The 27,929-nt window shown below is 40.2% G+C and overlaps 1 protein-coding gene and 1 long non-coding RNA gene across 3 annotated transcripts in view; both read left to right on the top strand.

Moving 5' to 3' along the window:
* Window positions 1-27,929, top strand: part of rasl10a (RAS-like, family 10, member A) — a 75,297-nt gene that overhangs the window by 32,921 nt on the left and 14,447 nt on the right. Inside the window, exon 3 of the mRNA XM_062051370.1 lies at window positions 23,348-23,472. Within this exon, the coding sequence (XP_061907354.1) occupies window positions 23,348-23,472 (125 nt within the window). The remainder of the gene's footprint in view (window positions 1-23,347; window positions 23,473-27,929) is intronic.
* Window positions 26,627-27,804, top strand: LOC133652529 (uncharacterized). Of its 2 annotated transcripts, none has more exons than XR_009826588.1 (3): window positions 26,627-27,231; window positions 27,365-27,457; window positions 27,602-27,804. It is a non-coding gene; the product is annotated as an uncharacterized LOC133652529 (long non-coding RNA). The 2 variants fall into 2 exon arrangements; XR_009826589.1 differs by having other exon boundaries at window positions 27,386-27,457.

Raw genomic sequence — 27,929 nt, forward strand, 5'->3', positions numbered from 1 at the left:
AAATACTTTATTTATCCCACAATGTGAAAATTATGTGGTTGCATTGCAGATGCAAAAAGTTCACAAAAAAAATATGTAAAAACACAGGGGACGTAAAGGACATTAAAAGAGCACAGAGATGATGCAACCTTAAGCGGGACCATTTCTGCATACAGCTACAAAAGTAAAACAACGAAAAACAAAACAAAAATGAGCAATAATTATACATATTGCACACGAAACAGATTCAACAAAGCAACCAAAAGAGACTCCATTCTAGGCTGCCCACTAGCTTTTGGCCAAAGTCATGCCTGCGCAGACGAGCGAGAATCTGTCCAGGGAGACCGAAGTGTTCGATACATGATCAGTCAGCCAGGGCTCTGTGAAGCTCGTCCATCCTGACACTCAGCGCTTCCTTCTCATCTCCTCCGGTCTCTCCTCGCGGACTCCGGTGTGGCAGAGAGCCAGCAGCTGGTCTCCGGTGCATACATGGCCATGGCCAAAAGGCTCCCCCGAGGCGGATCCAAATGTGCACGAAAGAGCACCAAAAATCAGCGTAAAAGTATTGAAAGTGCCAGCCCTTGTTGCGCAGTCTCTGGGGGGCCGGAACCAAAGGGCAACAAAACATCACATATAAACAAGAGGAAAACATCAAGAACACAAAGGACACACAATAGCACAGAGCTCCTGCAACCAGCAGCCACCATCTCGGGAACATTTTTTTTACTGGTATTTCCTGCCAGAAGACCCTTTCTATAAATACAAATTCAATTTACTCAGCCGGGACTCGGCCGGGCTATGAATATATCTGGCTGTGTCGCTACAGTATACCTGCACTAACACAAGAGCCCGAGTATATAAAAAAAAACCTTTCTGGAGTAGTGGCAGAAATAAAAGAGTAATAGAGGAGACGCTGCAGTCAATTAGAAAGGTGGCACAGAGTTTAATGTGCATTGTTGAAGGAAGGCTGACCAAATAGTCTCCTCTAATTTGTCATGAATAAGCTGCAGGCTGCACTTCATGCAAAGGCTGAAAAAACAACAACATTCTCTCATGCTACTTTGAAGCTGGTTTAGCTGCTGCTTGTCTGTTGCTGATAATATTGACTTTTTTTTTTTTTACAGTACATAAATAAGATACCTCACAGTTGAGTCATTTATTGTGTTTGTTTTGGACCCAAATGTTCCTCTTGTCTTGGTTTTCTGTGTCAATATTGTCAGCTTGGAATTACATAATGTTAGACGTTATGTAACTTTGAGCCTTCCAAATATGATGCGCTTATCCCTGAAGGGTGAGTGTGCGTGCGTGCGTGTGTGCGTGTGTGCGTGCGTGCGTGCGTGCGTGTGTGCATGTGTGTCTGTGTGTGTGTGTGTGTGTGTCCTTAAAAATGGCCAACTCACAGAACTTATTACTATGTGTGTGTACGGTCAAATCTACCTAGCAACAGCGGTCGGTCCTCACAACTACAGAAGTAAAATATTTGTTTTACTTTGTGTGTTTTGCATTCTGAAGTGAGGTTGCAACTCTCTACTCCCATCTAGTGCTAGATTTATTTTTTTCATCATTCTAGCTATAGTGGAAAGGGGGGCCCTCACAACCTACTAACCAAACGTGGGCCCACACAAAGTAGGCAAGACATGAATGTGTGTGTGTGTGTGTGCGTGTTCTTGTATTTCTACCCTTCTTGAGACATCAACAAGGAAAAGTACCTTCCATACGAGGACCGGTGAACAAGTTTGGACCGAAATCATGGTCCCAATACGGAAAACTATTGCATCTAATAGAGAATGTCTCACTAGCACCCCTGGTGGTGAAATCTATCAAAATGACGGTGGTCCCAAAAAGGAAGGATTTTCAAATTGACTTTGTGTCGGTTTTAAAAGTGCTCCCCCTCTGGTCAACATATGAAACAACAAGTGTGTGTAAAAAAAATTGAAATGCTCCCCCTCTGGCCAATATATGTAATAACAAGTGTGTGTAAGAAATTGAAATGCTCCCCCTCTGGCCAACATATGTAATAACAAGTGTGTGTAAGAAATTGAAATGTGCCCCCTTTGGCCAAAAGTAATACAAAAAAAGAAAATAAATATGTATATAGAGACATACTGTAATAATTTGAAGTAAATAATGAAGATTAAAAACCAATTACAATCAAAACATTTTAAAAATAATAATTTACTAAAAACTTTTTTATATTCGCATAGTATGTATATATTATTAATGTTGTAAATACAAATCTTTATATATCGAGAAAAGGTGGTCCTAAAGAGGTATTTTCCGGAGGTCTCAAGAAGGTAAGAAATACAAGAATGTGTGTGTTCGGGGAGCTGTCAAAGTGCCATTGGGCCACTTAAGTCACACGTGTCAAGATCAGCGCGGCAGAGAGAAGTTGAGGCACCCAATTGCAGCACAAGCTAAAATGGAATTATTTGATTTGATTTATCTTGCCAAACAAGGCTGGCAGCCACAACACTGTCGCAACACATTAGGGATAACTACATGCTCAACATCAACAAGGATTTGAACAGCGATATATATAATGAGGAAATAATGAATTAGATGGTCTACAGTACCGGTCCGTCGCCTGCGATGGAAAGTCAAAGCTAGCAATTTATTGTTCATGTGTGAGACTACTCAGTTTGTCTGGATGGTTGCTGTTTCTAATTAAGCCCAGTAGGTGGCGGTAGCTTGTGTTTCAAACTGTTGGTGAATGTCAAAACGCATCATGTAGAAGACATGTCTGTTACCAATGGTAAAAACTAGAGATGTCCGATAATGGCTTTTTCGCCGATATCCGATATTCCAATATTGTCCAACTCTTAATCAACCGATACCGATATATACAGTCGTGGAATTAACACATTATTATGCCTAATTTTGTTGTGATGCCCCGCTGGATGCATTAAACAATGTAACAAGGTTTTCCAAAATAAATCAACTCAAGTTATGGAAAAAAATGCCAACATTTTTGAAGTCACAAAGTGCATTATTTTTTTTAACATGCCTCAAAACAGCAGCTTGGTATTTGGGACATGCTTTGCCTGAGAGAGCATGAGGAGGTTGAGGTGGGCGGAAAAATTAGTGCTGCAAGGGGTTCTGGGTATTTGTTCTGTTGTGTTTATGTTGTGTTACGGTGCGGATGTTCTCCCGAAATGTGTTTGTCATTCTTGTTTAGTGTGGGTTCACAGTGTGGCGCATATTTGTAACAGTGTTATAGTTGTTAATACGGCCACCGTCAGTGTGACCTGTATGGCTGTTGACCAAGTATGCATTGCATTCACTTGTGTGTGTGAAAAGCCGTAGATATTATGTGACTGGGCCGGCACGCAAAGCCAGTGTCTTTAAGGTTTATTGGCGCTCTGTACTTCACCCTACGTCCGTGTACACGGCAGCGATTTAAAAAGTCATACATTTTACTTTTTGAAACCGATACCGATAATTTTTAAACCGATACCGATACTCATTTATCGGCCGATAATATCGGACTGCCGATATTATCGGCCGATAAATGACGTCTCTAGTAAAAATGATAACAACCAGAACCTAACAAGGTGTTGTGTGTGGCCCCTTTTTGGTTTTTAATATCACCTATTTTTAATTATTACCCTAAAGCAGGACTCGGCGACCCAAAACGTTGAAAGAGCCATATTAGACCAAAAATACAAAAAAGAAATCTGTCTGGAGCCGCAAAAAATTAAAAGCCTAATGTAAGTGTTATAATGAAGGCAACACATGATGTAAGTGTCTATTCTAGCAATATCAGCCTACTATCAAAGGCTGACGCAAATCTTCGTTGACAGAAATGTTGTATTTTAATTTTTATTCTACACATTTTTGCAACATTGGAAATAATTAGTAAAATGGAGCCTTCTCACAGGATGAGATAACTTCTGGAAATTACTGGCTCAGAATGTGTGTGTCCAAGTTTAAGGAAACGGCAGGTTGTCTTCTTTTAATGGATTTATTACAATCTTTGAAAGCTGGGTAACGTTTGCTGTGGTCTGGGACAACATGGCACACAACCAACTATGAGAAATGCAGCCAATATTACATACAGATAATACGTCATAAGACATGCGAATATAAACTAAACACACAGAGGACATTAAGGAAATTAAATGTTCTCAAATATACCTACAAACGAGGCATAATGATGCAGTAAGTACATACTAAGTACATACAGCTAGCCTGTTAGCATTGATTAGCTTGCTGTCATGCACTGACCAAATATGCCTGATTAGCACACCAACAAGTCAATAACATCAACAAAGCTCACCTTTGTGCATTCTTGCACAGTATAAAAGGTTTGGTAGACAAAATGAGACCAATAAGGAGTGGCATAAAACGTGTATTTCTGTGGCAGCCTCTGAGAAAGTTGTACATGTAAACAAACTACGATGAGTTCAAGGATCGCTGAAATTAGTAGGACAAAACCGTGCTCGCCAATCAGTGAAGCATGTTTAGTATAAACAGTGGGATTTCTATCAATTAGGGATGTTTGTGTCATGATAGTCCTCCTACAGAAGCCATCGTAAAACAAAAAAACAACAATTTTTTAAATCTTTTTCCATTTTTACACATCTTTGAAAAAGCTTCAGGGAGCCACTAGGGCGGTGCTAAAGAGCCGCATGCGGCTGTAGAGCCGCGGGTTGCTGACCCCCACCCTAAATGTATTATCACCGCCCTACAATACACTCACTAAGTATATTTACATGCACTCAATAACTTATCATCGACTTAAAGTAGGTTTTTCAAAACACAAGTAAAAATAACCCTTTTTGGGATGTAGATTTTTTTACAGATGGTATTAAAGGGGAACTGCACTTTTTTGGGAATTTTGCATATCATTCACAATCAGTATGTCAGACAAGTAAACATATGTTTTTCTTTTCTTATGCATTCTGACTTGTAATAAATGAGATCAAAAGTCTGCCTTTAATGGAACTTATGGAAGTCGCTCTATTCTGCTTATAAAGCCCTTACAAAAACATCCAAACGCCTCCATTGAGGTTTTATATACATGATGTAAGTATATATGTAATGTCATAATTTATAATAACATCATTTATAATAACATTTACGTATTTTGATCATTTTAAGAATTCGGCGGCGCGTTAGTTTAAAAAAAACGCATCACAACGTTCACTTTTTCCTTTAACAACATCAGTGATTATTAATCACTGCAGACTTCATGAGAGGCAACAAACAGAATAAAACATCACTTACTGTACAATGTCTGCTGTCATTAGGATGCCGACTGCTAGGATGTTCATATATTCCCATTTAGATGAAGAATGACCCATCATCCTCGCAAAGAACAAATTGGGGTGGACCCAAATGCAGACCAAGTGTCGTTCTCGCCTATTCCTGGTTTAAATTGTGTGCCAAAGTTGACCAGCTTGTCAGATGATGTCCTCATCCTTCTACTGTCAAGGTGAGGGGCATTATTTATGATCTGGAATAAACATTCACGTGCTCCGAGGCGAGAAAGCAGCTCACCAGCCGATGACGTCAATATAGCCACACAAGGTAGTTAGCTCCGTCTGATCACCGCGCCGCTAAATTTTTTTTGTCTTTGTTAGTGCTTATAATAATAATAATAATATCATCTTGGTTAATAATAAAGTCATGAAAATGTAAATAGATGGTTATTTGTTGGATTTTATGGGCGGGATAGTGGACTTTCCATTGACTCCATTAGGCAGACTTTTATTTCAGATTTAGAATGTATATATATAAAAAAAATACATCCGTCGTCATGTCTCTCATAATAATTGTGAATGATATGCAAAATTCCAAAAAAAGTGCAGTTTTCTTTTAACATATCTAGATGATGTTCTTATTATCCCCCTCCAAGTAAAAACAGTGCCAGCAAATTGAAAGTGGGGAAAAACAAGAAGTGAATCTGAAAAACTTAAATTTTAAAAGAAAAACGTGTGACACTTTAAAAACAATAAGTGTAAAACCAATTCTGAAAATTTGGCATTAAAAAATACGATACAAGAAAGTTTTTTTGAATGTCTGTTTTCTTTTCAATTCAACATTTTACAATTTTAATACTTGTTTCAGTGTTAATACAACTGTTTTCAATACCGAAACTTTTTGGCAGGGCTCTGCCTTCATACTCGTGGAAGGTAGAGATTAGCTGATTCATGTAGCAATATCATCAATGAATTATATAATAAATTAATTATATCATTATTATTATTGTTAATATTAGTGCACCTACTGGGGGTTAAGCTTCACCTGTCTTTAAAACCTAATATCGAATTTTAATCAAAGTTCCTCGAACCCACCACAGTTATGTGCTATGAGATGCAAAAGTGAAAGTTAAACATAACTTAGTTCGATGCTGTCACAAACAGATTTCTTATATTTTAATCATTTTATATCACCTCAGCCTGGTTTCAAAATGTTGGCGCAGTGTGTGGAAGCCTAAAGGTGAGCTTTGATGATTTTATGACGTCTGTGTTGAGTAAACAGTGACGTATTCGAGGAATGAACCATTTTGCATTTTCACAAGGCGGTGTAGGTAGTGTTAGACATTCTTCATTTGATTTTTGATTTGGCCCTGCGATGAGGTGGCGACTTCTCCAGGGTGTACCCCGCCTTCCGCCCGATTGTAGCTGAGATAGGCTCCAGCGCCCCCCGCGACCCCGAAGGGAATAAGCGGTAGAAAATGGATGGATGGATGGATGAAACTTTTATTAGTAGATTGCACAGTATAGTACATATTCCGTACAATTGACCACTAAATGGTAACACCCGAATAAGTTTATCGACTTGTTTAAGTCGGGGTCCAAGTAAATCAATTCATGGTAAAACATTCTTTTGGAACTTTGACAGCAACATTGATTTTATCGTATCTTTTATGACGGCGTCTTTTATAAATGACTGATTTGAATTAAAGAAAACAAATCTTCAAATTTTGACCAAAGTCAACCCCTAGTGGTTGTGGCCCAAAACAACCGCATGGAGTGTCTTACCTGGACAAATTAAGGCCCGGGGGCCGAATGCGGCCCATTAAGCTTTTCAATCTGGCCCACCGGACCTTCCCAAATAATTTTTTTAGATCTTTAAGATGGAATCTGTAGCTGCCATTATGATGTGCAGTGATGTTTTCAAATGACCGTAAGTCTTGAACTATACAAAGTATTTAAATGGTTGTTTTTTGTGCTTTTGCATGATACACTAGTTACTATGGTCATCTACGTCACAGCAGCTCAGACGAGGCACCAAGCAGTGTGGGTGGGGAGCGTTTCCACAGAGTGTTTCCGTGAGCCAGCCTGAAAATGCGTGTGTTAGGGACAGACACGGAAGTGGATTTTTACAACAAAGTTCTAAATCTTAGTGATGTATCAAATTGTAGGTGGGGGCTTTTTGTACCCGTCGCGGTCATATTTCGCGGTATTTGTTGCATTTTTGTTGCGTTTCGCTTGACTGTAAAATATGTCGATCGACAGGAGGTGTGACGTTCATATGTTGTCAATATTCAGTGTTTTATCGTTCATAGTTAATATTGTAAATCCCACATTCTTTATTTTCATGTACATTCTGGGTGTCTCATTCAGTAAAAAAAAATTAAATTCCATTCCGTTTTTTAAGGCGGTCTGTCATAACGTTTTTAGCATTCAATCAGACATTGTTGTGAGTTTTTGTATTAGTATTCCTTAAAATAGATATACCGGCCCCCAGACACATTTTTTTTCTCTAAATTTGGCCCCCCCAAGTCTAAATAATGCCACCAGCCGACCTTGCTAACACACTTCATCATGTTTGGTCCGGTTAAAACAAACTCTTTATATACCTTATACCTTATATATACCTTATAGTGCGGTTCGTTTGGTCAAGTGAGAACACTGAACCCAGGACTGAACCATACTAGGGCAGTGACACCACCTCAGGGATGCTGTCTTCCGCCTGCAAGTGGACTCCAGTCCTGAGAGAGGCAAGTGTCATCTCACCAAAACCTACGGACAGGATTTGATGCCACCTAATGCGATGCATAGCAAAGCTGAGTGAAAATCATCAAGAAGAGTTAAGCATAAATACATATATTTAAAAATACCGTAGTTAAAAGGGGTCGTGTTTCTCATTACGGTTGGGTGTAATCATCTCCTTGAAACACATCTCCAGTCACCTTTTTGACTTTTTTTTTTTTTTTACCAAAGTCACTTGCAAAATTCATGAGTTGCAGCTTGTGGTTTTCATAATTAAAGCAAAAGAGAGCATTTAAGGACTTTATTAGACCCCGGGTGGAAATAAGTAAAGTAAAAGTACCAATGATTGTCACACACACACTAGGTGTGGTGAAATGATCCTCTGCATTTGACCCATCACCCTTGATCACCCCCTGGGAGGTGAGGGGAGCAGTGAGCCGCAGCAGTGGCCGCGCCCAGGAATAATTTTGGTGATTTAACCCCCAATTCCAACCCTTGATGCTGAGTGTCAAGCAGGGAGGTAATGGGTGGTCTGGCATGTGTGTGTGTGTGTGTGTGTGCGTGTGTGTGTGCGTGTGTGTGTGTCTGTTTATGTCCATTTTTTGTTGAGCTGTTGAAAAAGCATAATTTATTCAACATTTAAAAAATACATTTGCATGAATCAAACAAACTGTCCAGTTCCATGTTGGGTGTGCATTTTAATAAGGTATTAAAGATTAATTCATTTTGAAACTATGGACAATGCGATTGATCATAGTTAAATATTTTAATTGTTTGACCGCCCTACATTATACAATTTATATCCTCTTTCTCACATCTCAGCTAGTACAAATTCTGCATTAGAAAACAAAAGTCCTATGAGAACCTGGGAAACTTTGTTTTGGAGGCACGGCTTCATGAATATGCTGAACTGAGAGCATTATTTGGCCTGCTGACAAGATGACAACCACAACCACTCACAGAACTGCACTATAAGTGACCACCAAGTGTCTTTCTTCATTTTTGATCTGGACCAGAAACCCTCAGCTTGTTAAAACATTTCGTCTTTAAGTCCTGAAAGATGCAAGAATAATGTCATGACTGTTGTGTACGGGAGGAGTACACGGCACAGACCACAAGGGGGCGTAGTTAAGCTCTATTATTTTATATATATATAATGAAACAAATAATATAATAAACCAAGGGAATTGGAGTGTGACAAAACTCCAAGAGTGTGTGTGTGTAAGACTATGTGTGAAGATTAGCTGTTGAGTGTTATCGTAATTTTGAGCGAGAGGCAAGTCCAAAAGGGGCAGGGCAGGCTCATAGATCTGTGAGAAGCAGGAAGTCGATGGGGCGACACAGAGGCGTCCAAGGTCCGTGTCCAAGCGGGAGGTTGAGGATCGAGGGAAGCAGTCCGGAATCCAGAGGGAAACAACAATGAAGACAAGACACACAGCTCGTCAGCAGACTGCAGAAAAGACGACAAGGAAGACACGAGACCAATTAAACACGACGGTGGGGAACACACAGAGAGAGAGAGCAAGGTTGCTGAGAGCTAGACGTGGCTTACTGTACACGAACGGATGGTTATGTTCCGGCCCGGAACGCTGGTCTGCACTGGCTTAAGAAGCCCAGGAAGATTGATTGATTGATTGATTGAGACTTTTATTAGTAGGTTGCACAGTGAAGTACATATTCCGTACAATTGACCACTAAATGGTAACACCTGAATAAGTTTTTCAACTTGTTTAAGTCGGGGTCCACTTAAATTGATTCATGATACAGATATATACTATCATATATACTATCATCATAATACAGTCATCACACAAGATAATCACATTTAATTATTTACATTATTTACAATCAGGGGTGTGGAGGGAGGGGATGGCGGGGGGGGGATATGGACATCAAGTAGTGGACATAGAGAGAGAGAGAGAGAGATCAGAAGGCATAAGAAAAAGAAAAAGTATCTGCATTTGATTGTTTACATTTGATTATTAGCAATCCGGGGAGGGTGTTAGTTTAGGGTTGTAGCTGCCTGGAGGTGAACTTTTATTGCGGTTTTGAAGGAGGATAGAGATGCCCTTTCTTTTATACCTGTTGGGAGCGCATTCCACATTGATGTGGCATAGAAAGAGAATGAGTTAAGACCTTTGTTAGTTCGGAATCTGGGTTTAACGTGGTTAGTGGAGCACCCCCTGGTGTTGTGGTTATGGCGGTCATTTACGTTAAGGAAGTAGTTTGACATGTACTTCGGTATCAGGGAGGTGTAGCGGATTTTATAGACTAGGCTCAGTGCAAGTTGTTTAACTCTGTCCTCCACCTTGAGCCAGCCCACTTTAGAGAAGTGGGCTGATCATCAAAGACAGGTGCACTAAGTGCTGATTGATTGCAGCTGTGTGCAGGAGAAGAGCGGCCGTGGGCGTGTCCCGAGGTGCGTTCCGCGGGGCTCATTGACGAGTGCGCATCGGCATGCGCCCAAGCCATGACAATGACAAGCCATACAATAGAGTACTGCCATGTATGTGGCGAAGCATTGTCCTGCATAAAACACGAAGGGTCCTCTCCGGCCGCACACACCTCCTCGAGAGGTCTAGTTTCCAATCGCATAATCCAGGTGTGTTAGTCAGACTTTTCAAATACCGAACACGATCGGATTAAGGTGTTTCCATGGGTTGTAGGAGGCTTATTTAGAGAAAAACTATTTGAGAAATCAGACTAATTTAGTGCATGGACACATCCTGACAGATTTGTTAGATTATCTTCAAAAGGTCCAGCTTGTCATTCTGCTTCAGTATGGTGCAGACTAGCAGTGATACGCTTCAATTGCGTTGCCAAGTGGTGAAATTCTGTCATGTTTTTGATGATTTGTTTCTTCAATTCAATAAATATCATCCACTTCTTCTCAGCACAGTCATTCACACTCAATTTCTTCCTTCCCATGGTTGGAAAACAAAGTTATGTTGATCTCTAGCTGTAAGTAAAACCAGAGGATTGCGTTCACGATGACATTTGCTGGGCCAACTAATGGCGGGGATGTTTATTTGCTTGCAACTTACAGCACAACAATTAGCTGAGAGACAGCTCTTATTTCAAATCACTCTTAGGTTGGGCCACTCATACTGTAGGATAAAGGCCTACTGAAACCCACTACTACCGACCACGCAGTCTGATAGTTTATATATCAATGATGAAATCTTAACATTGCAACACATGCCAATACGGCCGGGTTAACTTATAAAGTGCAATTTTAAATTTCCCGCGACACTTCCAGTTGAAAACGTGTAGATATGATGACGTATGCGCGTGACTTAAACAGTTGAATCAGACATCTTGGAATAGGTCCGTCGCCAGCTTAAGTCGTCTGTTTTCATCGCTAAATTCCACAGTATTCTGGACATCTGTGTTGGTGAATCTTTTGCAATTTGTTTAATAAACAATGGAGACTGCAAAGAAGAAAGTTGTAGGTGGGATCGGTGTATTAGTGGCGGACTACAGCAACACAACCAGGAGGACTTTGAGGATAGCAGACGCGCTAGCCGAACGACCTCACCTTGATTTCCTCCGTCTCCGGGCCGCCGACCGCATCGGTGATCGGTTGAAGTCCTTCGTCGTACCGTCGATCGCTGGAACGCAGGTGAGCACGGGTCGTGATGAGCAGATGAGAGCTGGTGTAGGTGGATAGCTAATGTTTTTAGCATAGCTCTGTCGAGGTTCCGTAGCTAAGTTAGCTTCAATGGCGTCGTTAGCAACAGCATTGCTAAGCTTCGCCAAGCTGGAAAGCATTAACCATGTAGTTACATGTCCAGAGTTTGGTAGTATTGTTGATCTTCTGTCTATCCTTCCAGTCAGGGACTTATTTGTTTTGTTTCTATATGCAGTAAAGCCCGATGCTATCACGTTAGCTCAGTAGCTAAAGTGCGTCACCGATGTATTGTCGTAGAGATAAAAGTCACTGTCAATGTCCATTTCGCGTTCTCGACTCTCATTTTCAAGAGGATATAGTATCCGAGGTGGTTTAAAATACAAATCCGTGATCCACAATAGAAAAAGGAGAGAGTGTGGAATCCAATGAGCCAGCTTGTACCTAAGTTACGGTCAGAGCGAAAAAAGATACGTTCTGCACTGCACGCTAGTCCTTCACTTTCACGTTCCTCATCCACGAATCTTTCATCCTCGCTCAAATTAATGGGGTAACCTCGCTTTCTCGGTCCGAATCTCTCTCGCTGCTGGTGTAAACAATAGGCAAATGTGAGCAGTCCTTCCTCCGGTGTCGTCACGCTACTTCCAGTAGGGGCAAGGCTTTTCTTTATCAGAGACCAAAAGTTGCGAACTTTTTCGTCGTTGTTCTATACTAAATCCTTTCAGCAAAAATATGGTATATCGCGAAATGATCAAGTATGACACATAGAATGGATCTGCTATCCCCGTTTAAATAAAAAAAAATCATTTCAGTAGGCCTTTAAGCTACCACTTTACAGGGGAACATTTTCCACAAATAATACATCTACAATACAGTACTCTGCGTATAAACAAATATAACTTAACAAAAAATCAGCACAATATATAATTGAAGTGAATGCAAAATTGTACTGCTCTACCTGGTGTTTGCACACCAAAACTCGGCTACTTAAAACAATAAACCAGAAAAGTGCATCCAAATAATGCCACGTTTCCTTTGACTGTGGCTTTGGTGGGGGTTTTCCGACTGTATAAGTGCAGTTCAGTCAGTTAAAGTACCAATGATTGTCACACACACACTAGGTGTGGCGAAATTATTCTCTGCATTTGACCCATCACCTTTGATCACCCCCTGGGAGGTGAGGGGAGCAGTGAGCAGCAGCGGTGGCTGCGCCCGGGAATAATTTTTGGTGATTTAACCCCTAATTCCAACCCTTGATGCTGAGTGTCAAGCAGGGAGGCAATGGGTCCCATTTTTATAGTCTTTGGTGTGACTCGGCCGGGGTTTGAACTCACAACCTACCGATTTCAGGGCGGACACTCTAGTCCAAACACTAGGCCACTGTCACAAGCAGCACCCATGAAGGCAGTGTTGGTTCCTATTTCATCAGGATTGACCCTATTTTGTATTGTTTGGTCCTGAGTTTACTGTTATTTCCTGTTTTGCGCTCTTATTTTCATGACACTTCCTGTTCTGGTTCCACTACTCTGTTTCTGAGTACTGTCTCTCTCACCTGTCTGACTGGAAACCTGGGCACACCTGTTCTGAGTTGCCAATTATATTATTGCTCTGTCAACCATTAAAGGCTTTGTAATTGCTTTGCTGATCTTTCCCTGTGTTTCCTGTGCGCTTCCCCGCTGCGCAATTCCTTTGTGTTTTTGAGAACTAAATGCATTCTCCCTGTCAGGGACTGCTGTTGGTCTTAAACCCCAAGATGCAGAGATGGCAGGCGTAGCGCAAGAAAATATGACTTTAATGTCAAAATCCAGGGCAAACAGAAACCGGGAAACAGGCAACAGAATACAATCATCGAGCCCTGACTGGAGGGCAAGGCAGGCATAAAAATAGTAGCCTGATTGGCAACTGCAGGTGCGGGAAACAAGCGCTCAGGGAGACAGGCAGGAAATGGAGCCAAAATAAGAGCGCAGACAGGAAATAAACACAAACACAGAGGGCATAACCAAACTGTCAATAACAAGCCTGACACTTCCCTCCATGTCGTCATCTGTCTCCACACCTTGGGGTCACAACGGCTGCTTTAATGCTCTTTCCTGACAAGAGTGGGCGATTCACATTTAAAAACCGCTCGCAACTGTGAATCGGCTCTGGTTGTTTACTCGAAAGAGTCGTTCAGAAGACTCGACTCGTTCGCAGGGTGTCTATTGTAGCGTCCCGGAAGAGTTTGTGCTGCAAGGGGTTCTGGGTACTTGTTCTGTTATGTTTATGTTGTGTTACGGTGCGGATGTTCTTCCGAAATGTGTTTGTCATTCTTGTTTGGTGTGGGTTCACAGTGTGGCGCATATTTGTAACAGTGTTAAAGTTGTTTATATGTCCAACCTCAGTGTGACCTGTATGGCTGTTGACCAAGTATGCCTTGCATTCACTTGTGTGTGTAAAAAAACCAAGATATTATGTGATTGGGCCGTCACGCAAAGGCAGTGCCTTTAAGGCACGCCTCCAATATTGTTGTCTGGGTGGAAATCGGGAGAAGTTCAGGAGAATGGTTGCCCCGGGAGATTTTCGGGGTGGGCACTGAAATTCGTGAGTCTCTCGGGAAAATCGGGAGGGTTGGCAAGTATGACTGGGAGACGCAACTGCTCCGTACTTCTCCCTACGTCCGTGTACCACTCCATACAGCGGCGTTTTAAAAAGTCATAAATTGTACTTTTTGAAACCGATACCGATCATTTCCAATATTACATTTTAAAGCATTTATCGGCCGATAATATCGGACGTCTCTACCCGATATCGGTACCAAAATGTATTTAGGTACTTTTCGGTACTTTTCTAAATAAAGGGGACCACAAAAAATTGCATTATTGGCTTTATTTTAACAAAAAATCTTAGGGTACATTAAACATATGTTTCTTATTGCAAGTTTGTCCTTAAATAAAATAGTGAACATACAAGACAACTTGTCTTTTAGTAGTAAGTAAACAAACAAAGGCTCCTAATTTAGCTGCTGACATATGCAGTAACATATTGTGTCATTTTCCATTCTATTATTTTGTCAAAGTTATTAAGGACAAGTGGTAGAAAATGAATTATTAATCTACTTATAATAATAATAATAGATTTTATTTGTATAAAGCACTTTATATTGAGTAAACAATCTCAAAGTGCTACAGTGTATTAACAAAAAAATAAAATAAAGAAAAAAAGATAAAGAAATAAATAAAAATAAAAAAAAGGCTTTTTTTTTTTTTAAAAAGGAGGGCTTTTAAGCCTTTTTTAAAAGCATCCACAGTCTGTGGTGCCCTCAGATGGTCAGGGAGAGCATTCCACAGACTTGTTCATTTACTGTTAATATCTGCTTATTTTCTGTTTCAACATGTTCTATCTACACTTCTGTTAAAATGTAATAATCACTTATTCTTCTGTTGTTAGATACTTTACATTAGTTTTGCATGATACCACAAATTTCGGTATCAATCCGATACCAAGTAGTTACAGGATCAGACGGTTCTGTGTGAGCGTAGAAACCAACAAGCAACGGTCCATGGTGACGTAAAACACGGTGAAAGTCTGCGCAGGTCATCTTTAAGTAATAAAAGTGTTATCCTCAAGGGAACGAATAGATTTTATTTTTAAATCAGATTGTGTGACCTATGGTTGACACGGTTCTAATTGCCCATCACCCACCAGCTTACCCCGTCACCATGATTAATGATGGCCACGGTACCTCCTTATAAATCAGCAGACTTGGACAGAGCTTACAAAGACGGACGGCGGCCCGCCGTTGTCAGGGAGACGTGTTGAGTTTGGCTCTTGAGGAGACAAGGAGGAGATGCTCTTTTTATTTTCATTTTTTTCCCCCCGTAAGACTTGTCTCCAACCACACTTCACAGCCTCGCACCCACAAGAACACTCTGGCACAAATAAACATGCCCACACATGCATTTTTTATTATTATTCATCAGCACTGCACGGCCTTCTTCTTCTTCTTCTTCTTCTTCTTCTTCTCCCACTCGTATCTCGAACCTGAGAAACGGTTGTGGTTGCGTCTCTCGCCCCTCCTCCACATTTGAAATCAGGACTGGGACGGTGATGAGAACACAAGAGGCTATTTTTAGCTCAGCCGCAATTGAAGTCGCCGTGCACCTGATGACTGTCAGATGAGGGGGAGTTGTGTTGACATGCTGTTATTAAATGACTTGTGTCCTATCATGCTGTATTTAACCATGCACGCATTGCATTGTAGCCACTCTTAGGGGGGAGGAAAAAATAGAAATCATTTTCTTGACTATTAAAACAATATATAGTGCTTCCTTGTCTTCCACCTCCGGATAGCAGCATGTCAGCGGTGCATGTTTGCCTCCATGTTTGAGCAGCCTCATTATCGCTGCAGATGTGTGCCGAGCCTCACACTCGCTGCCAGCCGCCCTCACTCAAATGTGTTTGCGTTGCCATCTTTGCAAGTTACACCAATCATCGCACCCTCACGCTCCTCCGCCGTGCACGTAAATGATAGGCGCATCTTATTGACGCCGCATTCTCCGCATCGCAATTTGATTTCCCTCATTACTGCTCTCGGGTTACTCGGGCCTTCTGGATGCCGCCATGCGAATACCCCCATGGGGAGCCTTGTGGTTAATTAGTGTAATCAAAATAGGGGGGAAAGGGAGGGGGTTTACAGTTCAAATGATAAGCACAAGCATAACATCGAAAGATGGATAAAAAAACATTGTAACACAGGTCTATTACTGTGTAATGCATTAGCATGTATTCGTAATATGACTTTATCCTTGTCACAGTACAATGTCATCATTTTGGATATTTTTTCTCCTTTACGGATTAGCAGAATGGGGCGGTATAGCTCGGTTGGTAGAGCAGCCGTTCCAGCAACTTCAGGGTTGCAGGTTCGATCCTTGCTTCCGCCATCCTAGTCACTGCCGTTGTGTCCTTGGGCAAGACGCTTTACCCACCTGCTCCCAGTGCCACCCACACTGGTTTAAATGTAACATAGATATTGGGTTTCACTATGTAAAGCGCTTTGAGTCACTAGAGAAAAGCGCTATATAAATATAATTCACTTCACTTCACTTCACACAATGTGATTCTCGTTTGATTCCAATGCCAAGGACAGCACCCACCCTGGCTCTGACCTGTTCCACCTGCTGCCCTCTGGGAAGCGCTACAGGTGCATTAAAACCAGGACGAACAGGCTAAAAAACAGCTTCTTCCCCAGGGCCATAACCACCCTGAACAGACTTCCCCATTGACCCTCATAACTGCCTTCTCTTCGGTGCAATAACCCATTCCACCAACCACCCTGTTTCATGTAGATATTCATGTACATATTCATTTCACCCTCTGTATAGAGTGTACACTTGTTTTATCGCACTGTATGGAATGGCCTCAATCTCGTTACCCTGCGTAATGACAATAAAGCTGATTCTGATTCTGATTCTACACAAAATCTACAGCAGGTGTGCAGATGTGCAGCACAGATCTCGGAATAATTAATTCAAATGTAGATTTGATGGAATAGAGCAGAGCTATTCAGTTGAAAAAAAATTTGTGAGGTATTAAAATGTTTCCAGTAGATTTCTAACAACACTAAAGCGCTGTCCTATAGATGATCTTTGACTACCTTTGTTACAGTAGGTCAAGGGTCGGCAACCCAAAATGTTGAAAGAGCCATATTGGACCAAAAATACAAAAACAAATCTGTCTGGAGCCGCAGAAAATTAAAAGCAATATTACATACAGATAGTGTGTCATGAGATATAAATTGAATTAAGATGACTTAAAGGAAACAAAATGACCTCAAATATACCTACAGATGAGGCATAATGATGCAATATGTACATATAGCTAGCCTAAATAGCATGTTAGCATCGATTAGCTTGCAGTCATGCAGTGACCAAATATGTCTGATTAGCACTCCACACAAGTCAATAACATCAACAAAACTCACCTTTGCGCATTCATGCACGACGTTAAAAGTTTGGTGGACAAAATGAGACAGAAAAAGAAGTGGCATAAAACACGTCCTCGAAAGTCGGAGAAAGTTATACATGTAAACAATTTACGGTGAGTTCAAGGACCGTCAAAATTAGTAGGACAAAACGGCGCTCGCCAAATACTCGAATCAGTGAAGCATGTTTAATACAAACAGTGGCTTTATAACAATTAGGGAGGTTTATGTCATGTTTGTCCTCCTACAGAAACCCTATTAAAACAAAAAATATATTTTTTTCCCCTCATCTTTTTCCATTTTTCATACATTTTTTAAAACGCTCCAGAGAGCCACTAGGGCGGCGCTAAAGAGCCGCGGGTTGCCGACCCCTGCAGTAGGTCCTTGAAAACAGCAGAGCTGTAAAAACAACTGTAGATTTTATGTAAAAAAAACAAAACCTGGCAACTCAAAATGTATTCTAAATAACAGTGGTACCATGGTTCAATTTACAGTAGTGCACTGTAAAAAAAACAAAAAAAAAACAGACTAAAGATCTTAAGAAACTGGCAGCTATATTCACCAGAATTTTACAATAAGAATAAAAGTGGTACCATCTCTCTGTCTACAGTAATGCACTGTAAAAAAACAAAAAAACAACTAATGTCGATTTTATGGTAAAAAAAACAAACAAACAAACAAACATGCAGCTCAGTCGCAAGAATTTAACCGTAAAAATAACAGTGGTATCGTTTTTCAATTTATGCGCTGTAAGAAAAAAACAACAACCGTCGATTTTACGGTAAAAAAACAAAAAACTTGGCAGCTCAGTGGCCTGAATTTCACTGTAGGAATGACATTTTCATTTCCTGTAATGTAAAAAAAAAAAACCTGTACATTTTAAGCCAAAAACTGGTTGATCAGTAGCCAGAATTTTACCTTAAAAATAACAGTGGTATTGTTTTTCAATTTACAGTAATGCACTGTAAATTTGACTGTGAAATTTATAGTAAAAAGCTAGCAGCTCATTTGCCAGAATTTTACTGTAAGAGTGACAGTTTTAACGTTTTTTAATTTACAGTAATGTACTGTAAAAAACAAAAAAAGAAATGACCGTAGATTTTAGGGTAAAAAACTGGCAGCTCAGTCGCCAGGAATTTACAGTTAAAATAGGAGATGCACCATTTTTCAATTGACTGTAATTCGCTGTGAAAGCGACCATAGATTTAACAGTACAAAACTGGCAGCTCAGTAGCCAGAATGGTACCATAAAAATAAAGGTGGTACTATTTTTTAATTTACAGTAATGCAGTGTAAAAACAACAAATGTTGAATTTACTGTAAAAAAAAACAAAACCTGGCAGCTCAGTAACCAGAACAATTAAAAGTGGTACCGTTTTGAATTTCCAGTAATGCACTGTAATAAAATCAAATGTCGATTTTACTGTAAAAAAACGGGCAGCTCAAACGCCAAAATTTTACCTAAAAAATAAAAGCGTTGCCGTTTTTCCAATTTACAGTAATTCGCTGTAGGAGCAACCACAGATTTTTACACTAAACACTAAAGCGCTGTCATAGAGATGATCTTAGACTACCTTTTTTTGCAGGAAGTCCTTAAAAACAGCACAGCACTCCTGTTGTACATACACTTTAAAAGCAATTGTAGATTATGCGGTAAAAAAAAAGTGGCAGCTCACCAAAATATTACTGCAATGGGGGTACTGTTTTTTAATTTACAGTAGTGCAATGTAAAAAAAAAAAGGACTGTAAATTCTACAATAATAGCTGGCAGCTCAGTTGCCAGCATTTTACCGTAAAAATAACACTGGTTCCATTTTTCAGTTTTGCTGTTAAAAACAATGTATATTTTATCGTCAAAGTGTGGCGGATGAGCTGCCAGTTTACTTCAAAATGCACAGATATTTTTTAAAGAGTACACAATGCTTTTACCCCTCCATAATTAACTCTAATATGAAACTAAATAAGACCAAAAATCAAATATCCACTGTAAAGGGTGCGTGTTCTCAGGAATATACAAAATACGACTAACAGTAAAATGTGCATGGCCTTCAAAACAATTTAGTTGTACATGACAAACTAATCATTATTTTGTCATAAAATTTTAATTAATTTCCAGTGAAATATGCTTTTTTGGCAGTATAGCAGCTCAGCTTTCTTGCAGATAACAGCTGTCCAGGTTGAGAGGAGGGGGGGGGGGGATTTTTTTTCATGGGCCACAGGATTCCTTTTAGCAGTTAAATCTTTAATGCAAATAAGTCTCGACATTTTAAATATTTGATGTTTTGCTTCGTGCGGATGAGTGTTAAAATGTCAAATAAAAGGTGTTGGCAGCCTTTATGAGTCCTTGAAGGTTTGCAGCTCTCCGAAACCGTCATTTAGTTGACCAGCACACTGGAGGTTATCGTTCCCATCTTCACTTTCTTTCCTCATTTCCCCCCTCCGAGCAAACCTTGACACCACAGTCTTTGAAATCACTTTGTTTCTGTTCCCAGCTTCTGTCGGGAGTGATGGAACTCACTGCGTGGGGGCTTAGTGGGAGATGGTGGTGGGTTAAAGAAATTAACGCATACATTGGGCGTGGGGGCCGGGGGTCGCCATTTTTTCTATCAACATACCCTCGCTCTCACCCACACACCGACAACGTGGAGAGATGCAGCCACTAAAAAGTGGCTCCAAATTGTTGCCAATGTCACGTTCTTTTTGTGGTGTTGTTGGTGTGGACCCCAGGATGCAGAGCAAGGAAGGTAAAGTACAGGCAAATTAAAAATGGAAGTGCCCAGAAGACAAACACTTGTTGAGGAAAAAGGCACAATGAATCAGCACCAGCAATATGCAACAAGTGAATCTAAATAGAGGCTTTCAAACTTTTTCTAACTTAGTACCACCTCAGAAAAAAAATTAAAATTCTCTCCAAGTACCACAATAATGACCAACATTAAAATACTGTAGCGTAGTAAGCCTAAGTATTCGTTAAAAACAAGACAGATGTTTTATTTAACAAGTATATTTAATATTTTTGCCCACTATAACATTGCACACAGTTTGAACAGTGTGTTTGAATGTAGGAAAACAAAACACTGTACTTTAATCAAGTGCATCTTTGAAGTTGTCTTTTATTAATTATTATTGCTGAGCATCTCAAAAACTAAATCCACAAAAATACCTGCACTCCATGATTGATTGATTGATTGAGACTTTTATTAGTAGGTTGTACAGTGAAAGTACATATTCCGTACAATTGACCACTAAATGGTAACACCAGAATACGTTTTTTCAACTTGTTTAAGTCGGGGGTCCACTTAAATTGATTCATGATACAGATATATACTATCAGATATATACTATCATCATAATACAGTCATCACACAAGATAATCACATTGAATTATTTACATTATTTACAATCCGGGGTTTTGGAGGGGGGGTTAGGTTTAGTTGTTATCATCAGTCATCAACAATTGAGAACAGAGAAATGGATATTGGAACAGTGTAGGTCTGACTTGGTAGGATATGGACAGCAAGTAGTGGGCAGAGAGAGAGAGAGAGAGAGAGAGAGAGAGAGAGAGAGAGAGAGAGAGAGAGAGAGAGAGAGAGAGAGAGACAGAGAGAGAGAGAGAGAGAGAGAGAGAGAGAGAGAGAGAGAGAGAGAGAGAGAGAGAGAGAGAGGAGAGAGAGATCAGAAGGCATAAGAAAAAGTATCTGCATTTGATTGTTTACATTTGATTTTTAACAATCCGGAGAGGGTGTTAGTTTAGGGTTGTAGCTGCCTGGAGGTGAACTTTTATTGCGGTTTTGAAGGAGAATAGAGATGCCCTTTCTTTTATACCTGTTGGGAGCGCATTCCACATTGATGTGGCATAGAAAGAGAATGAGTTAAGACCTTTGTTAGTTCGGAATCTGGGTTTAACGTGGTTAGAAACGTGGCATAGAAAGAGAATGAGTTAAGACCTTTGTTAGTTCGGAATCTGGGTTTAACGTGGTTAGTGGAGCTCCCCCTGGTGTTGTGGTTATGGCGGTCATTTACGTTAAGGAAGTAGTTTGACATGTACTTCGGTATCAGGGATGTGTAACGGATTTTATAGACTAGGCTCAGTGCAAGTTGTTTAACTCTGTCCTCCACCTTGAGCCAGCCCACTTTGGAGAAGTGGGTAGGAGTGAGGTGGGATCTGGGGTGGAGGTCTAGAAGTAATCTGACTATTTCAATAAGTACAATTCACACTAAACCTTATTGTTTTGTTTTAAATTAAATGTCGTACTTTTTTCAAATGTTGAATAATACATGACTAAAATAGTCACATGAAGAAACAAACTAGTTTTATTCTAGAGTGGCGGACAAGCTCACTTATGCGTACAACAAAAGTAGTGGTAGAGTAAGCAGTCTTGCTCCTTCTCTACTGTCTTTAATAGTAACAGTAATTCAGTACAGTATGAGTCATTTGGTAATAATAGTTACAGACTACTTACTGTTGATAATTAGCCTGCAGATGGTGCTTCAACTTGGTTGTATTTTTACCAGAGGAAATGAAGCCAAAGCGTTTACAAAGTGTCTTGTTTACCTTGCAAAGCTAAAATGTGTCCACGTGTATTCTCTTCCAGAGGTAGAAGACATATTGTAATGATGTGTGTAACAATACAGTAGGGATGTAACGATATGAGAATTTCATAACACAGTTATTGTGACCAAAATTTTTTCGGTTATTATTATTATAATGGCATGTGCTCAAATACTAAAATAAAAAGACACACTGTTAGAAAAAACGCTATTTTGCATTTCTTGTGTTTGTTATGTTTCACTAAAGTGTTTTAGTGTTAGTGTTTTATCTGTTTTAAAAGCTAATCTTTTATTGTTGTACTGTAAATATGTGTTTGTACTGTAGTACTTTCCGATTTATTTAAATGAAAAGTGCGTAACAAATAAAATCTATTCTAATTATGTATCACTTCTGGTGGGCGTTGTGTCTGTCCTACTCTGTTCAGCCGTACTTGAACGCACCATAAAAACACCTCGTCTCTTTTCCTCTGAGGAAAGATCGTTCATCATAATTCAGTGCAGTTATCGGTTTTGAGATAATTTTAATTCAAAAAGGTAATAGTAACTGTCGGGAGTGTTGTCGCCGTCGTCATTTTTACCGTTTATCAATACATCCTTACAATATACCGTATTTTTCGGAGTATAAGTCGCTCTGGAGTATAAGTCGCACTGGCCGAAAATGCACAATAAAGAAGGAAAAAAACATATATAAGTCGCACTGGAGTATAAGTCGCATTTTTTGAGGAAATTTATTTGATAAAACCCAACACCAAGAATAGACATTTGAAAGGCAATTTAAAATAAATAAAGAATAGTGAACAACAGGCTGAATAAGTGTACGTTATATGACGCATAAATAACCAACTGAGAACGTGCCTGGTATGTTAACGTAACATATTATGGTAAGAATCATTCAAAAAACTATAACATATAGAACATGCTATACGTTTACCAAACAATCTGTCACTCCTAATCGCTAAATCAGATGAAATCTTATACGTCTAGTCTCTAACGTGAATGAGCTAAATAATATTATTTGATATTTTACGGTAATGTGTTAATCATTTCACACATAAGTCGCTCCTGAGTATAAGTCGCACCCCCGGCCAAACTATGAAAAAAACTGCGACTTATAGTCCGAAAAAATACGGTACTAATACACTTCACTTCCTGCTTACGGCTTTCCACGTCCCCACCTTTGCCACATCGCACTGCGCAGATGATTATTAGCATGCAGAATGACTTTCAAGTCCACACCCATTATTTGTACATGTCGATCTGTTTATTAAAGCTTGTCTCCGTGTCTTCCAGGAGTGGCTGGATTTGCGTTGCAGAGGCGTCCGCAACGCCAACGCCTACATCCTGGTGTACGACATCTGCTGCGTGGAGAGCTTTGAATACGTGAAGATGATCAGGCAGCAGATAGTGGAACACAGGTACGGTCCTCTGACATTCTTCACTATCACGCCCGACTTTGATGAGCCGCCCGTCTCGGGGACAGCATACAATTACACAAAAGTCTACGATGACACCTTTGTGACAGCGTGGGATTATAAACCGTCTGCAGGGGACGTATCTTTTAATTCGGCACACTCTGACAGCGTAGTAATGACATTTGATTCGCACCTTGGCAAATGTGAGAAGTCTCAAATGTGACTGAAGATTTTTAAGCATATTTCTGCACGTGATGGACAACAGAACCAACACATTGCAGATAACACATGGCAAAGTGCACACATTTACATTCTGAAAGGCACAATGGCGGACTCCCTTGTTTTAGGCCCCGTTTACCCTAAGCCGGATAAGGTTATCCAGGGTAAATCACACCTAACCTTATCCGTGTCCACACACAACAATGCCACCGTTTAAGACTCCCGCCCCCCTCCGTCCACCGGCACAACGCGACCTAGTACGCATGCGTGGAAAATGCACACGTCATAGTCATCTCCAGTGTTGCTTTGTGTGCAAGTTCTTAAATGTAACTTATCTGAACAATATCCAGTGTTGTGGTATTTCAATTAACTGGAATCCAGTGTGCTGTGGGGCCCTATTGTAGTGAATCACACCTGAGCCATGATAAATTAATCAAATCTTTATTAGACACGTGAACAATGTGATAAAGAACATTTAACATTAATCAATCTAGGGATCTAGATATCTGGTCAGGACACTACTCACTCTTTTGCCTTCACCTTCAGTTTTTGTTTTCGTTTTTGGTGACTTTATATACTCTGGACCTAGACATTGAGTCGGCGACATACATGGCGGACAATAACTGATAATAACTGATAACTGATAATAACTGATAATAATAACCTCTGCTTTGCCAGTCCAAATGCATTCGCCGTTTTCCGTGACGGCCAGGTAATACAAAGCACACGCTATCTTTTTTATCACATCCATGGGAGCCTGCATTCTCGTTGACTCTCCTTCGACAAATGGACGAAGTTTTTCGCCAAGTAGCATCACAGCTGACCCGGCCGGACATTGGAAAGTTATCTTGCCGTCTGAGAAGTGTTGTATCCTAAATAGCTGCAATCGCTTTCTCCTAAGGTATTCATGTGTGATTTCCACAAGCGTCTATACATGTAGAAGAAGTAGAAAAACGGGCATGTCTGGATGACTCGCCTCCATATTTCCAGTGGTTACTACGAGCTACGAAACCGCTTTATTATGAAGCTGGCTGTGGCGCGTTCTTTCTGACGTCATGTCCGGTGTGGGCGCGGTCTTTCTGGCGTCACTTCCTCTCCGAATGCACTTTGTAAACGATCAATGAGTCCATACAAAGCTAAGTGCCGGAGTTTCAAGAATTAGACGGCTGACTTACCCGTGTAAACATTTGTCCGAGGAGGGGGGCCTTAAACGCTGGTTTAGTGTGGCTGAAATGGGGCTTAGGCAAAATAATTATTAGTTTAGGCAGGGGTGTCCAAACTTTTTCCACTGAGGACCGCACACGGAAAGATTAAAGCATGTGGGGGCCATTTTGATATTTTTCATTTTCAAACCATAACAAAATATATGGATGTTTTATTTATTTTACCTTTAGGGGTCCCGGGGACCATAAAGGGTCTCAGTCATTAAAATGTTAAAAATAAGTCAGATTATTATTTTTTTTAAATTATTTAACGCTTACAGTACATTTCTATATAAACTTCAAGTTGATATAAAGTAATACAAATTTTAAAAAATGTTTTATGGCTTTTCTGTCAAAAACAACTTAGTTTTTTATAGTAAAACTGAAATATGCAGTCTTTAGTAATTAGAGCCCTAAAATATCAATAATGCAGGACACCACTGATTTTAATTCTTTCATATTTTTGAGTAATCACAGTGAAAAGATAAATAAAAAATCACTGAAAATATTTGGGATCCAAAAGGTGCCCCATTCATAAAGTGATACATTTTTTATTTGGTTTTTCTTTTACTTTCAACACTTAAGTTACGAGATCAACTTCAGATATATCTGTCGATTTTATGCTGGAACAATTATTTTGTTTGTTTTATGCGCTTTTGTCAAAGAAAACTTTGATGTTTGTATATGGCTACTACTCAATATATGCAATATTTACCACATAAAACATTTTAAAGTGAAATATTTGAAGTAATCGGAGCCCTGAAAATAATTCATTATAACATGGATTTTTTGTCATAATTTTTTTTTTTGAGCATTGGCAAAAAAAGAAAAATAAAGAAAGACAAAAGAAAAAAAAACAGCCTGCATGGCAGCTTTTGTGTCAACATTGCAACTTTTTCTTGTTTGATTTCACCTCTTTCCACTTTTTTTAATGTTCTTTTTTATTTTTACAATAGTATTTCCAGAATGTGTGGCGGGCCGGTAAACAATTAGCTGCGGGCCGCAAATGGCCCCCGGGCCGCACTTTGGACACCCTTGGTTTAAGGGGTTAAACGACTTAGTGTAGACATGGCCTTATATGCTGCTTTATCACCACACTGCCCTCCACAAAGACGATTGACCCTCCTGGGGTTCCACGCGTGCAGAGTTTATAGTCCATAGTGATACCTCTATCCCCCACAGCGGGGGCAATCATGCATGACAAATGGATGCAGTGTGTAAGTGTAATCATACAGTACAGTTTATTCTGACAAAATGCACGAAACAGAGCTGTTATTATAATATTTGTCTGGTTTAGCCCACTGGCATGAAGCAATATTCTCACACAGCCCCTCAGTACATCTTGTTCCTCCTGCAGATATTTTTATGTTTGTGTGAGCACAGCCTGCGAAAAAGGAGAAAAGTGTTGTGATTACCGCAACGTGTTTTTCAAGTCTTAAAGAATTTCACCCGAGGGGCTGTGCAATCGTTCCGTCGACGTCTCTTTGTGAGTATTCCTGTGTGTTGAGCTATCGCTCCCTCTGCTGAAGCAGACGCGCTAATATGCCGGGCTTTGTCTGAAAATGAGGCGGCATGTAACTAAGACAAAGCTTTATTAGGCCTGACAACAGCAGATGAGTTCTCAGATGAGCCTTCATTGTATTCAGAGCCGGCCCAAGGCATAAGCGTACTAAGCGCTTGCTTAGGGCCCCGCGGCCACCAGGGGGCCCCCAAAAGCAATTAACAAAAAATTCTTATTTTTTTATGTACGAGTCTGACTGATGATTTCTAAATGATCAAAGATATATTCTTGTACAAAAACACAATTTTAGGTCAACAGAGTGCTGCTGCTGCCTCTCTTTAAATGTAAAGCTGCCTCTGCTGCACCTGTGACGTTTGCCGCCTGCCGTGCAATGCCAGTGCGCACTGGGCATCAAAAGCGCAGATAGAGGCAAAACAATGTCACAAAAAAGGACATATCCTTCAGGTGCAGAAAAAAGGAAGAAGAAGAAAGTGGAAGAGGAGAAAAAATGCCATAATAAAGGTATGTTTGCATGACTTGGCAATAAAAATTTATCAAAGAGATTTGTAGCTGTAATTAGCTTTAGCTAGGTGACGTTAGCTAGCTAGCGCGGTGCTAGCAATATGTTTTTAGCATCAGGTTACTAGTGAGATATGTTGTTTGCACAAATTGTTTGCAGCAGAGCACGGTAATTTATGTGAGTAAAATAAACATTATTTTTTACATCAACTCATAAGTTATGTGAAACTTCCCCAGGAGCATTGTTAAAATACTTTGGAGGCACAGAATCAGCCCAGAGCCAGTCCACATCCTCAGGCTCAACTGTGAGTGATGAATCAGGTGAGGAAAAGACTGTCACCATACAGTATACATTTAATGTGTTAATATAAACATTACACCTGAAGGGAAATTAATATAGTCAAAGTATCTCCTTAATATGTGTGCCTGTATGTATGTATGTATTTCATCTTAGATCCATCTCCATCCTCTACAGTGCTCTCTCACACACCTCCATCCTCTGTGCCCACTGTCCCCTCCATGTCTGAAACCACAGCTGATTTATCTAGTAAGTTAAGTGCAAAACACCCTTTATAATTGCTCATTGTACTGCAGAACATTCTGAGATGAATAATTATGTCCAACTGTGCAATTTAATGACCTTATAGGTCCTTCTTTTTTAGTCATTGTCTTTCTTTGGTCACTTCCTCAGCAACTTCCACCACAACGTCCCCTTCACACCATGGACCATCATCAGCTCCGCCAGTTGACCCAGCTGAGTGGCCTTCTTTCCTCTCAGATTCAAACAGGACTGAGCAGGTGATCAGAGGACCACTGTCTATTAAGGAGAACTTTTCATTCCCCAAACGGCATGATGGCCGAAGTTTTCAATATCATTATACCTACAGACAGCTAGTCAATGGGGAAAAAGTCAAGCGTAGCTGGCTGACTTATTCAAGACCAAAAAGTCCTTAGAACTGGCAGCTGAGGGACAGCGGGATTGGGTCAACATGACCCCCTTTGAATTGCTCACTTACCTC

Source organism: Entelurus aequoreus, linkage group LG06 (assembly GCF_033978785.1).
Source record: "Entelurus aequoreus isolate RoL-2023_Sb linkage group LG06, RoL_Eaeq_v1.1, whole genome shotgun sequence".
Taxonomy (NCBI): domain Eukaryota; kingdom Metazoa; phylum Chordata; class Actinopteri; order Syngnathiformes; family Syngnathidae; genus Entelurus; species Entelurus aequoreus.